At 37.5% G+C, this 14,781-nt stretch overlaps 1 protein-coding gene across 1 annotated transcript in view; it reads left to right on the forward strand.

Annotated features, from left to right (window-relative positions):
- The window catches only part of ITGA8 (integrin subunit alpha 8), a 102,179-nt gene that overhangs the window by 21,473 nt on the left and 65,925 nt on the right, over positions 1-14,781 (forward strand). The window contains exons 8-13 of the mRNA XM_085227351.1: positions 662-706; positions 3,009-3,052; positions 4,012-4,068; positions 4,255-4,307; positions 9,388-9,593; positions 11,795-11,986. Coding sequence (XP_085083477.1) covers positions 662-706; positions 3,009-3,052; positions 4,012-4,068; positions 4,255-4,307; positions 9,388-9,593; positions 11,795-11,986 — 597 coding nt within the window. The remainder of the gene's footprint in view (positions 1-661; positions 707-3,008; positions 3,053-4,011; positions 4,069-4,254; positions 4,308-9,387; positions 9,594-11,794; positions 11,987-14,781) is intronic.

A 14,781-nucleotide genomic window follows, 5' to 3' on the forward strand; every position in this document is an offset into this window, starting at 1 on the left:
GGAAAGGCAATAGATTTCTTGACTAGACTTTCCTTTACAAGAGAAAGGGTGGGCTATAAACCACAGAAGGTGCAAGGGCAAGACTTGGCAGTGAAAATTCCTGGGTGTAGTTTGATCAGGAAAGACCCAAGTACTACCCAGTGCAATAATAGACAATATTCAGGCATTCCCAGTCCCTACCATGCCAAGGCAGCTGTAAGAATTTTGGGGGTGTATTGGGATACTGGCATTCCTTTATGCTTACACTGAGTGCAGCTGCTGAGGTCTTTATAACGACACAAAGAAAAGCCAAAAATGGGACTGTAGGCCTGCTGTGCTTTCTGTCGCATTATAGCGTTACACACACATCGCAGTTGGAAAAAACCTAAATTGTGCCAATAGCCGTTAGTGCAAACTCCTAGTTACCTCCTGATTTTCAGGTAAACTATTAAGTATTAATGCTTTAACATCTCATCTGGGGAGAAGCAGGCTAGATCTTTTATTCCTTGAGAACTACAGTTAACTGAGTCACGATAACATGGTAATTTTCCACTTCTTCCCACACAGTTTTAGAAAGTGTACATTCTGATGAGCAGATGAGAAGAAAAATCTTTTTGTCTTTACATATTTTTGAAAATAAATGGTTTATTAAGTTTTTTGCTTGTAATTTATTTTTAAACAGGATACTCAGTAGCTGCTGGGGAATTTACTGGAGATTCTGAAGAAGGTAAGAAGCCACGTACTTGAAAGAAAACCGTATGGTTGTGCCTTTATTAAGTTCTTCTCTTTGGGTCTGTGTGCAGGAACATCTTTTTATTCACTTGAAACACTGTAGCTAATATTCATAGAGGCAAATATTCCTTTAGAAGGTGTGTGACGACAGAGCAGAATTTAAGTAATCCAAAAATCTGAATCAGTTGATACTGTCCTTCTGCATGTGCATCTGTTCTGCAGAGCTGTGGCAGCATCAGTAGGTGAAACCAGCCAAGCTCGCTGAATTTCACCAGTGTAGTGATGACTACTTATGAGTGAAACCAACAATAGAGTCCTGCACAGTTCTTGGTTCCATACTCAAGCTGCATAGAGACTGCTTTACCTCAGCACCTGGGTGACCAGATACAGGTTTGGAAACATCTGCGTATGTTGAAAGCACACTTCTAACTTCCACATAACTTCACAGCTAAACAGAGGAGATAGCATTCAGCAGCTCCTGGGCTGACTATACCAGCATGCTTCCTCTTGTTGGTGAGAGCAGCTCTTGGCTCTGTAAATGTTTCCCTAGTTGCAGTTCACGGATAGGATGCCTGGGATAGCTCATTAGCTGACCCTTTTCATACAGAATATTTTCCTCCACAAGCATGATAGATCAGGTTTCCTATGCTGCTGGTCCTCTCCTGAGCCTTGTATTTCACAATGGGAAACGAAAGAATTGAATTCCTGTTATTAAAATCTGGGTTTAGAGCGAGAGAACATTCTACAGGAAGATTAGTGTTCAGTTGATCCTCTGAATAAGGAAGAGCTGAATGTACATGGATATGCGTCTGAAGAAGAATCACACCTGAGATTTTTTTAAAGGTTCTGGGGACCAGTAGGTTTGATACAGGACAAAACTAGTCAAAATTTGCGGTTAGTAGCTGTCATTCATGAGGAAACAGGTATATCACAGAGTTAGTAGCAGTGCTTAAAGATGTCATTACTGTTGAATCTGGTGTATGGGGAAAAAAAGCTCCCTTTGCATCTGTCTGTTTCATAGAGTATGTTTAACTAGAGATTTAGCTATTTCCAGAAATTGTACAGTATTTTGAAACATAGTTTAAAAAAAAAAATCTGCGCTCCTTGGTGTTTCTTACATTCAGAGCTATGTATCTCTTGTAATGCTTTCCGACTGATCATCATCACCTTATGTAAAGAGTAGCTTTCTTGAGGGGATGAGCAGCTCCTTGGTCCGAACTTACAAAGTCAATACAGGCTGAGTACGTTTCTAAAAATGAAGCCAGCTCTCCAGTGCTGCTGCTGTTTATTTTCTGTAAAGTTAGTTTCTTGTCTTGTGCCACTTTGGGATGGAAAAAAATAGACACTATTTTGAATCTGATGGTACAGTGTGGGGTAGTTGCTGGCACAAAGAATTGCAGTGTTGTCTGACCCAGTAGTACTTTATTACTGTTTCCATCTCCCTTTGACCAAATGCTTATAACTGCAGGAGAGTACATGAACACAAAAAGGAATTGGTGAAGAGGAATTAGTTATGGCAGATGTCTGAGATGCTCTGGTGTATGAAACTCCTGCTCTTCTGTTATGGATATAGATATCCTAATGAGGGAAGGTTTTGTCAGTAAAACTGCTATCTGTGGCTTTGCTCTTTATTTTGCTTTTTTTTTTTTTTTTTCCCCACTAGTTGTTTAAACTTTGGCCTCTGTGCAGGATCACATCCCAGAGGGCAGCTTAGTCCAAAGTTTCATGTTCCAGTTCATTGAGTTCTCAATACCAGTCACCAAAACTTGCTTGTAATGCTTTTAGATAGCTATCATGTGCATAACTTATCAAATAGTCTTGTGGCACTCAGCCCAATAACAGATGTGAGGAAATGTTAAGCAGCCAGAAGGAAAAGAAGAATTTGTAATGACAGTTGTGTTTAGCTTTTGTATGATGATGTGTGATGCCACAGCTAATTCTGGTTTGTTCAATCCACAGCTGTCAGGTAGCAAGCTGAATTGTAGGAGCAGCTGAACTGTAGGAATAGCTTTGTTGTGCTGTACTATGCTGAATAGCACTCGAGAAAGACCTCTGTCTAGGCATGGATGAGTGTATTCAACAGTTCATTGTAATATTTCAAGCAACTAGATGCACTGAATGAATGTTAAAATCTCATGAATGAAGGTCTTGAAGTGATATGCAGGTGTTTCTGATACAGATAACAAGCCAAAATCCTAAAGATTATGTATAAAGAAAGATTTAAGTGGTCTGGAATGCGTGTTGCATGTGTTGCTCAGACAGCCTAACCAGTTCGCTGCTGATCATTTGTATTTCAGAGCTGGTTGCTGGAGTCCCAAGGGGTGCGCAGAACTTTGGCTACGTATGTATTGGACCCACATTTTATCCTTTTTTATAGTGAAAATAACATTAGACTACTTGGAAGCTTAAAGGCTATATTGTTCTCTGTTTCTTAGAGCCTAAACTTTCTAATCAGAGAAAAATGCCACTGACTTTCACTCCCAGGTTTACCTGGCTGCGTTGACCTGCCGTACTGGCCTGGGCTTTAAATATTGAGCTCTTACTCAGCTCTGAAGTCTATTTTCAATACCTGGTTACTGGCACTTCTCAAGTATGAGTGGTATCTCAGTTCTCACTGAGTGCTAAGCTATCCCACAGATGGGAGCGTTTCATGTACGTTCTTTTTGAGAATATATACTGAATTCCAAATGCAAGGAGTGGTGATATACAGTTAGAAAGGAAAGTTTGAAGGGAGATGTGTGGATACACACCTATTCCCTCCTAGGGGAAAAAAAAAAATAATAATCCAAGTTTCAGGTGTAACTTGACTGGGTAGCAGAAAGATCCCAGCCACAGATGCATTCTCTTGTCTTGTGGGCCCCAAACTCCTTGTTTTTGGAACTTATTTAAACCATTTTTTCAGAGGCAAGTTGTGTATGTACACATACATATGTATATGTATATATTCTATGTATATTATATGCATTTACATATAAAAAAATGTATATTTAGAATTTATATTTTCATGCCTAATAATGTAATCATTGATTAGCTGATAGTCTATGATTTGCTGCTGTTCACAGTATCTGGTAAGGATGGAAAATGTATTTTTTCCTCATTTTCTTCATGGGAGACTTGAGACTCATAAAATCTAGTGATATATCCAAGACAAGGAAAACTGTGGTGCAACAGAAAATAGTTGATGTATTTTTTTGATCTCCATGGACCATCCTTCAGTGTTTCAAATTGGTTCACAGTGATGTTATACTGTATCATATCTCTCTGTGCTTGAAACTTTTCGTATCTTTCTTCTGTTAATAGGTCTCAATCATTAATTCTTCAGATTTGACCTTAATCCAGAATTTCACCGGTGAACAGGTAATGCCAAACAACTATGTGATGAAGTATTATATATCAAGAGGATATAATTTCATCAACTTAGTTTCAAGACTGTGTAAAATATTTGTCTTTTAAAACTAGTAATCATTGAAACAAATGAGGTTTGTCAGTAAGACTTTTTAAAAATGATATATTATATGAAGCTTATCTGTTTTTTATTTCCAGATGGCGTCTTATTTTGGGTACACTGTTGCAGTATCTGATGTTAACAATGATGGGTAGGTTACCAAATACATTCAGCTCCACTGAACATTCACAGAAGCAGTGCCTCGAATTTATTAACAAACACAGGTTTTCAGATGCTTCATACCTCAAATGCTTCTCTTGACTTCTTACTTTTCTGCTTGTTTTGCATCGGTTTATCTTTGTGCAATTACAGTGGCACAGCTGTTTGCTAGATTGGGCGAGTTTATCTTCCTGAATATGTATTAAATGCAGTACAGTAAAGCAGGAATGTCTGAGGTCTCAGAAAACATCCAGGTAGAGGTACAGTGAACCAAAAAAGGCAAGCTGCTGATGGTAGATGCAAGTCACAATTTCATTCTTCCGTACTTAAAAGCAATTAAGTCTTTTCACATGCAGATCATTCCAAGCCTCACTTCCCAGTTTTAAGAGCTTTTCAGTATCACTCATTTCAGCACCTGCTGGTTCACAATCCTTTTTCATCATCTAGGGGACCAAAGAAGTGTCAGTGGCCCATCTCTGTTAGGATGGCCATTGTGCTTGTCTCGGAGAATGCTGTGTAACTGTCAACACTGGGATTTCAGGTCCCATTCAACAAATCACTTGCTGACTTTGAATTTGTGTAAAATCATATTAAATGCTTTGGAAAGTCGGGAATTTAGTAAGCAAATGTTGATGCAAGCTTTCCAGGAAGGAAGTAAAATCAGTGAGGCTCACAACTTTGGAAGTCTGCACAGAGGTGAGCCAGGATTATATTTAGAGCTGTGTGTACTCTTGTATATTCCAGAATGTCTCAGCTGCACCACTCTCATGTTCTTGCAATTACTTATTAGTGGCTTAAAAACAGTGCATTAAATAGATTTTTTTCATGTTACTGCTGTATCATTGCTTCCCATCAGGAACTACTAAACCCTTAAAAAGTTAGGGATACAAGTAAAGAGAAAAGTAATAAGGTGATCAAATGTTGTAGCCAAAAAAAAAAAAAAGGAAAAAAAATCTTCAGCAATTTCAGTGACAGCTTTGCACTAGTCAAATCTTTCTGGGTTTCTGACATCAGATTTTGTCATGTTATCTTAGCTTTTCAAAATTCCTATTTTTCTAATACAAAAAGTTGGGGTTTGTTTAATCTTACTGTAAGATATTATTGATATGAAAAAGTGGAGGAATACCAATCTTAGTTACAATCAGCATGTCTTGGACTTTCAGGGATCTTATTAGTTAACTTCTCACTGGACCACGCTATTTCCCATGTGGGTTATTTCCTGTGAATCATAGGGTTACTTTGCAGGTTTTGTATTTTCTGTGTGCCTCTAAGACCACAGTTTGTGAATAATGCAATCAAATTGCTGTTGAGGCCTGTGTGTTCTCCCAGCATGTCTTTAAAAACAAACAAAAAAAACCTGACTCCCTCTGAGATCCGAACATTGCACAGAAAACAAAGCACCAGAAGCTCTATGTGATAAGCATGTCTGATTACATGTAGTCCATTGTTGCCAATTTGCACATATACTCAATAAAAATGTTTATCTGAAAGGGAGAGTAAAGTGGGAGGGGAAATAAAAAAAAAAGCAAATGGGAAATGGCCACTCAAAACTGTGTTGTACGTGTGCGTATAAAGACAAAGGAGGTAGTGACAGCTTTACCAGTAGCAGAAGCCTCATCAAGTCTTATGCTGAAAAGATTAATGAGGATGATATTTTGTTGTAATGAGGCTGATGACATGGCTCTAAGATTAGGATCATCCTAGGAAACCGTGTTATCGACCTTCTCCTCTAGCAGTTCTGCAAGTGTTCCAGGATGACTCTTGCATTTATATCTGTACTGCATCAGAGCTGTAAGCAGAACGGGGAAATTGAGGGCATTGTTTGAAATACCCTTTAGTTACCCAATAATAATGAGAAATTTACTATGAAGCTTAGCAAATCAAGCTGTGCCATCAGCTTGCAGACTGCATTCCTAGTAAAGAGGAAAAAAAACACTCTCAATTTGGACCAAGACAGTCCAATAAAATGTGGAATAAGTTGTTTACTGGTCTTTTATTTGGCCTATATCAAAGCTTTCCATAGTTATGCTTTGACCTCTTGACAATTTTTGACAAAACTCCTGCTTTTTGTTACACAGCAGATACAAAGAAACCACATACAGTCCCAGGTGGTAGTCAGCTTGTGCTTTTTAAAGTGTTTTTTTCTATGCTTGTTGGTTGGTTGAGTTTTTTTGTTTGTTTGTTCTTTTGAAAGAAAGGAAGCAATATTGGCTAGTTACCTTCCTGTGCTGGCATGAAGATAAATATACCAATTGATGCTAGCAGTCACATTATAGTGTGGTGATGAAATGAATTTAAAGATGGGGTTCAAAATACCTCTGCACTCTGAACTGCCCTTTGTGGCAGTTATATTACTGTCTATGGGCAGTAATATAAAATTGTCAGAGGGAGAATTCCTACTTGCAGTCTTGTAGAGGAGTTGTTGAAGCAGCTTTTCTTGCTCTGCTGAGAAGAGAGAAAGCAAGAGAGTGAGAAGTGTAAGGCTTTGGTATGGATGGGACATGTCAAGAGCTGTAGCAAATGTAAACTGAGTGCTCTGGTTGCTCTAGGTAGTTCTGCTGTCAAAAGCAGTTCAGAGATGGGTCACTGTATGCGTGCCTAGCTCCCATCCTTCCCTCTTGTAACCCGGCTAATCTTAGATGCTGAGTTCTGGTCCTGTCCCCTTTACTACTCATGTATTGTATACAATCATTTTAATTTATTCTAAAAAAATAGAAATTTTCCTAGAAAAATAACACAGGACCATGCACTTTGATCCGAGGTGCTAAAATCCTTATATATGGACTCTAGCTCTGGTCTGTTTGCATCCATCTCAGCAGGTATTTAAGAATTGTATTTAAGGTTAGGAATCTGTTTAGGGAATTTTTGTCCATACTGGGTGGTAGGTAGTCTGCCTCTCTCTCCACTTAATGCACTCTAGATATTGCTGTACAGCCCAGAGTTTCAACATGTGCTTGTTTTGCACTGGTGTAGTAGCAGCTTACTGGCTCTGAATCTTTTGGTTCCCTATCGCTTCTAAAAGTCTTACATTATCCTCACAGTCCTTCATTTGTAGAAAGATAATTGGAGCTAGGCTCATCTTTTACCTTTTGGTTTATACAGTGCATAATACCATGGGGTCTCAATCTCAATGGAAACATCTGGACTGTGATGTCATAAAATAATAGATTACAGTACTACTGTGCAATGCTTTTAGTACATGCTGTACATAAAGTAACTTGTGGAAAAAAAAATCATGATCTAAAATAACTTGTGAAAAAAGAACACTGTTTCTGTTGTTGCTGTTGTTTCGTGGCAACAGTTTTAGCTGACATTCTGTCCCAGCCTCTAACATCTTCCATTAGTAGAAGGCTTTTGATGTTTAATGTAGCAGGAAAACCCCACCTCTGATGTTAAGTCAGCATCTGCTTCCTTTTTTTTTTTTAATATCCTTATTATGGGATAGTATTTGACCTATAAAGAAGAACTGTAGAATTGTGTGAAAGTGACCTAACATTTTGAGTTACAGTTTCCTTTATGGAAATCTATTATAAAGCTTTATAGAAAAATAATATTTTGAGAAGTACTTTGTCAAAATTTCTGGAATGTGTAAGTCCTACAACATGATTAAAAGGTGTGTAAATGGTCTATTCTCTACTAAATTTTATGGTATACATCTTAGAAGCACAGTATATATCTGTGTTAAAGAAATAGCTGAGCTACTCATGAAATAAACATTTGTTTTTTTCTATCAGGTTTAGGAAAAAATAATGTAGAGTGTTTTTCAATAATTGGTTTATTCATGTCTCTGAATACATCACTGTTGAGAAGATGATTAATTAAGAATATAAAGTTTTCCATGAGTTTATAAATTTAGAACAGAATTTCATGTTAGAGCAAGAGTATGTATTTTCTAAATTTAAAATTCTGGGATCAAGTGGTACAAGTTCTTTGCAACAACAGAGTTCCTTGATGTGGATGACCATTGTCACTGAATATAGTGGTAATTTTCCCCTTAGTATACACGGGCTTGAGCAATCTTCAGAAAGACATCTGACACTGTTGTTTCATATCTCAAAATGTATTTGTTCGTTACGTATCTGTCAATCTTGTTTGATTTTGTTCTGTATTGTCCAGAAAAGGGTCTCTTTTCTGCCAAATAAATGTTGGTAGCGTATTTCAAAACAGGCAACTTATCCTTTGATCAGTCTATCTTATTTCAATGATACTTCTTGGATCAGCAAAACAGATAAAAGAGCCTTTCTCTCTGAGCTTTGTATTTCTGGGACTTTATGGACATGGCTAGTGGGCATGGTGTGGTAAGGTTAACGATTGGGCTAGATGATCTCAGTGGTCTTTCCAATCATTAGTGATTCTATGGTTCTATCTTTTTTTTTTTTAATACTTGATACGGCAAATTACATGAGCTCTTCAGCTGCTCGTGTAACCTAATACTCAACAGAAGACCTTTCAGAAATGAAGCTTTAGCTTTGTCTCGCAGCTTACACTCGAATTAGTGATGAGGAATTCTCTGTGAATTGATGTTTAACCTGTTTCATGTATGTTACTTCAAAAATCTGGCAAAAAAAAAGATATTTTTGTTTTTTGTTCACTTACTGATGCATAGCTTTAGAAGAAATCTGAATTTTATACTGAAATTTGTCTCTCACTAGGACGGTTAGCAAGATAGTTCTACAGAATTTGTTCTATTAATACAACTCACCTCTGAGTTGAATTTCTGACTTCTGGATTGTTAATTGTAAAATATAGCATTTCAGTGTCTTGTGGGCATGAATTGAAGTATGATAAATTCTATTTAAAGCTAAGAGGAAATGTTTTCACTGTGAGGTTGCCCAGAGAGGTTATAGAATCTCCATACTTAGAGATATTGAAAACTTGAGTAGCTATAACCTTGGTAATCTCATCTGCTGACCATGCCTTGACCAAATCTTGTACTAGAACACCAGACATGTCTTCCTACCTCAGCCAGTCTATGACTCTATGATAATTCTCTGCTTCATGCTTATTAAATGGATGAACTTTGTTGATTATGCTGTCTCTCAGTGACACTGATTTTTGTTTGACTATTCCAGTTTAGATGATATCTTAGTTGGGGCCCCTCTGTTTATGGAACGAGAATTTGAGAGCAAGCCTAAAGAAGTCGGGCAAGTCTACCTGTACCTGCAGGAAAGTGCTTTCCTCTTCCGAGATCCGCAAATTCTGACAGGCACTGAAGTGTTCGGTAGATTTGGCAGTGCAATCACTCACCTTGGAGATCTCAATCAGGATGGATATAATGGTAATTTTTCTATGAAGTGGTAATATATATCATTTCTTTATGATTATGTCCTTTTTTTTCTTCATTTCATCTCAATTTCTCACCCATCCCACTGGTGAGGAGTGAGCAAACTTCTGTGTGGTGTTTAGCTGCCTCCTGGATTAAACCACAACACTGTATATCACTGACATTAGAAATGGCTAAGCAGTGAACATGAAGTGCTGTGCAATGCCTGAAGAAGACTTTTTAACCTGTAACTTCTCTTCAAAATCAAGAGAATTCACACTAACCCTAATAAAACTGGTACTTAGGGCCAAACAATTAAAAGCTTATCTATAGAAGTGCATTCATATTCGCTACACTGCTATCTTTTTCTGAATATTAACACGTTTGAATAAAAATACTATCTGTTGTTTTATAATTAGATTTAAGTAATTAAGATTTTGCATTTGTTTAAAAGCAGAGTTCTCTTTCTTCCCTCAAATGTTTGGATGAATTGAAAGAGGCTTAGTAATTGGAGCAGCTTAGCTGCAATACAAGAATTGGACAAATACATGCATACTATTTTGGAATCAGACTTCCACTGGTAATCAAGCTCTGAAAGAAGCAGCTTCTCAGTGGGGTTTTTCTCAAATGCCAATACCACACAAACTCAAAAGAAAATATTTGTGAAGTAAACTAGGAGACTAAGTTCAGAAAAATAGTCAAAGTAAGCTTGCTTAATTGTGTGAGAGAGCTTGGATGTCCTGAGCAGCTTGAGTTAGTCTTTTACACATGGTCAATAACGCTCTCATCTTACTTACATAGATTTCCTTCCTGTTTCCAGGTTGTTAGAGATCTGCTATACAGATATCTCTGCATCAAAAACCCCAGGAAGTTTTTGCTGGAGAAGTTATTTTGAACAGCAGTCTTAAAGATAGTTAGGCCACTCAGGAAAAAAAAAAAAACAAACATGAACTTAGCTCCTCCTTAACTTGAGGGCTCTTTTTCACAGCAGTAGACTCTAGAACAGTGTGGACAATTTGTGACTCCTGTGCAAGGGATGTGTCATCTCAAGAGCCATCAGATTTTATTGGCATTCAGGGTGCACAAAACCAGAATCCCATCCTGTGGGAAGAAGTTGCTGGCTTATGAGAGAGTCTACCCTCACTGGGTTGTCCTGGAGTCCCACCATAGGATTCAGCTAGGAAAATTTCCCGTTTTCTACCTGTGAGCAATAACAGATCCCTTCAACTTCTCTGAGCGGGGAAGACTGGTCACCTTGGCGTTATGGTAGGGAAAGGAAGGCATGATTCCGCTTTTCTCTCACTGTATGAAGAGTTCTAGGAAGAATCTAGAGTCAAGGTCTTCTACTTCACAACTGAAGGTACAAGCTATAGGGCTTTGTTGCACTGCACTGTTATCATGAAGGTAGGAGTTCCAGGTGCTGAAATCAAGTTTAATAAACGAGTCCAGCATCAGCTCCTGGATGAGATCCTAAAAATTACAGTTGTAGATATGTACCCTTGTCTTGTTTCCTATTGGCTAGCTCAGCTAGTACAGCTGCTGAACCTCAATCTGTGATTCTCTCTGCTTCCTGTGTATTAGAACTACGAAGAGCAATTGAGTTCTACTTTTTGGATATGCAGTGCTTAGTTGCAATGCCCAAGGCCTTCTGTTGGATTCTTGACTCAGTACTGCTCCCATTTCTCAATAGCATGTTGTCTTAGTATAGATAAATTATTATATTCCATTTTTCTCTTTTGTGTACAAAAGCAGTGTATGTTTGAAAGGGGTAGTCTTTTGTTGTCTATGTTGTCTATCTTATTGGGAAAATAAATTTTTATAAGAGCTCTTCCTTATCGATAATATAATAGAGGAAATGAGGAATTTTCTTTGTTTAAATGAAATTAAGTAGAAACAGAAAATTATTAGATGTTGGTTTATTAAAGCTTATCAAATGCCTCAGAGATAGGGTAGAGGAATTCAGTGTTGATTGGTAATTTATTGTAATGTAATAACCCCTTCATAGGATGATTTTGTAAGCATTCATCATGAAATTTTGACATATTTAAAAATGTTCATAATCTCTTATTTGCCTTAAAAGTAGAATTCATAGGTGAGTACATAAAGTGATAGTTCTTCAGCATACATAGAAGCCATTTATGTCTGTTTTCCTTTAGGGACTTAATTCTTGCTTATTTTAATTAAGCATATTCCTTTATTCTTTTACTGCACCACAGACATTGCCATTGGTGCACCATTTGCAGGTGAAGACAGAAGAGGTAAAGTGCTCATTTACAATGGATACAGTAATGGGTTAAAAACTGACCCTTCCCAGGTTCTCAACGGAGCCTGGGCATCACAGTCCATGCCTTCGGGATTTGGCTTCACTCTAAGAGGAGACTCAGATGTAGACAAGAATGATTACCCAGGTAAGATTTTTCCACTAGAAAGGGAATTTCATATTTCTGTTCTCTGGAAAATGCATCATGCCTAAACTGCTCCTTTTGGAAGGCAGAGGTCAAATTTAAGAATAGATGTATTTTTGGACAATTCCAGTTTGCTTTCCAGAGAGCTAAAGTCAGACAAAACAAGTACTCCCTTTTCTTTCAAAAGACATGGTCAGAAATCAAAAAAGGATTCAAATAGTTACATTAACATAAAACATGTGAAGTTTACAATAAAAAGCTTAACCCTTTCCCCCACTTTCAAAAACCAAATGCTCTCAGCTTATTGAACTTGTGATGTGTCCTCCATCCTGGCATTCTTTTTTGATTCAAAACATGTGTTGTAGAAGAAGGGATTGCCTTGGTTGTGTTACTGGGTTGTTTTTTGCTGTCTGAAGAGATGCTAGGCTGTACATAGGTTCTTAGTGGCTTTGATCTAATTTCAAAAAAAACAAGAATGTAATGACACTTCTTTAAGGCAGATATTTCGTTTGGGCCTCTCTATGCTCGTTTGTTTGTTCGTTTTCATTCTGCTACATTGACTCTTCCTTTCCATGTTATCTTTGATTCTTCCTTATTAGCTTACCTGACATGCATTCAAATTTGTCAATTTGATGGCATCAGTTGAGTTTTGCTAGGGAGGAGGTGTTATTTTTTAAAAAGGCACTGTTCCTAGCACCATAAGTAGAGTGGAATTTGAAGATATTTTACATGTGTCTATATTTACTTTCACTGTCTCTTCTGGAAGCAAATTTGTTTCTTCACATTATAATTCAGAAGCCTAGCAAGAGTACAATAAAACATACTTTGTCATTGTGAAATGTCCACATCCACAGAGGAATTCTATGTCTTTATTACCCAACACACTGTGAAATCACTTTTGTTAGTTTGGGTTGTTTCAAGGCTAATGTTCTTAAAAGTTGTGCTGTTTTATGAAGGGAAAATTGTGATTTTCAAAGAAACAGAACAGCCTTTTGTCTTTTTGTGATAATTGTAAAAAAAAAAAAAAAAACTTGAAAGAGGTTTTTTTCAAAAGAGAGAGGAAAATTGCTGGAAAGGGGAGTCTATGATAGCAATTACAGTCTTACCAAACGGAAAAGCTGACTGCAAAGTAATAAAGTGAGGCTATGACAAGACTGAAGAGAGAGAGGACCTCTAAGCATTTGACAAAAGAAAGGGCTTTTAAACATTGTTCTGACTTTTGGTTTATACATTGTTGATGGTACTATTAATAGGTTTTCACTGTCCATGACTAACGAGGCTCTTTTGGACAGAGAGTTCTTTAATAAAGTTTCAGCATTTAAACATTTTCTAAAGCCACACACAAGGCCCCCCAGCAAAACCAAAGAAAACAGGATATTGCATTCCTGACATTTCTAAGATTGGGAAGATAGAGAGAAGGAAAGGAAAGATTCTTTCAGGTCACACTGGGAACCAAGAAGTCTACCCAGTGTAAAAATCACAATTTGTGGAGCATCTTTTAAGCTAATTAATGAAAAGCTTGGGTGATGGGCCTCAGTCTTTTAAAATTTACACTAAGGAACTGGCATACTTAGTTCAGTTGTGAGATTTATTGGATTTTTCCTTCTTGTAATCATTGGCTGAGCTATGCATCCTGCTATTTCACAATGTGGTATTAGCTTACTATGTGTTAGATGGATTGCGTTTATTATATATATTATTTGTTTTAGAAAAAAAACTCCATTGATTGTAACTGGCTTTTCCCTCTGTCCCTCAACTGAGAAGCTGGATGGGCAGTCACTGGTGAGAATCTCTCAGAAAACAATGACCTAAGTAAAAAAAAACCTTACTGTTAGTTGTCTACTTCTTCCTTAAATCTCAGATTTGAAGCATCAAAATAAAGCTGTAAAAATAGCAGAACCGTGACACAATATTAGCACAAGAATAGAATACTTTCCTGTGGGTAAAAGAAAGAAAGGAAATCATATGGGGAAATGCAAGTCCAGGACAAACATGCTAGGCAGTGAAGCAAATAATCCTTGTGTCAGAGAGCTTTTCTTCTCACCTCCTGGCGGAAGTCCTGAAGGGCAGCCTTTGTACAAAGAGGAAAAAGGGACAGAACTTCGAAGGAATAGGAAGGAAGTTTTATTTTAGCTGTCAGCTGAGAGGCAGAGCAATTGCTGACTCTGGAAGGTCTAGGAAACTAGCTTATAATTCAGTGTTTCCCAAACTAATGACCATGGCTGTGATTCAAGGAGGATTGTAAAAGATTAGAAAAAGACCTTTTTTTTTTTTTTTTTCATTTAGGCTTTTTAATGACTATATTGTAAAGCCAACCATTTTATAGAAAGAAAAAAGTAATAAAACTTCACTCTCAGAAGTTCATTACTCTGGAGACTGGGAAATGAGAGCCAGCTGTAATGTCTGGCTGCTGGTATAATCATGTATTGCCATAGTCTAAGGTGAGAGTCTCCCAGCAATTCTCTCTTCCATTGCTGAGACCGAAGTGTTGTATGAAGACGAGCTCAAAAATGCTTGCAAGCAGTTCAGGATTTCAGGCACCAGTTTGTGAGGACTTGTAACTATAGCTGTGCTTGTTTTCTCAAGCCCTTTTACCTAACACTGCAAGGCAGACACATCCCTACTAAGAAATCAGGAACAGAGAGATGGGTAATGCTCTGCTAGATGATGCACTTAGAGACGGAATTACAAGTTGGGGAATATTGTTTCTGAAAAGTGAGGATGAATCAAGCCTTTTTTTCTCTTTCACAAAGGTTAAATCCAGTTTTTGCTAGAGGTTCAGGTCAGACAGAGATCTA

This window comes from Meleagris gallopavo, chromosome 6 (assembly GCF_905368555.1).
Source record: "Meleagris gallopavo chromosome 6, MGAL_WU_HG_1.1, whole genome shotgun sequence".
Taxonomy (NCBI): domain Eukaryota; kingdom Metazoa; phylum Chordata; class Aves; order Galliformes; family Phasianidae; genus Meleagris; species Meleagris gallopavo.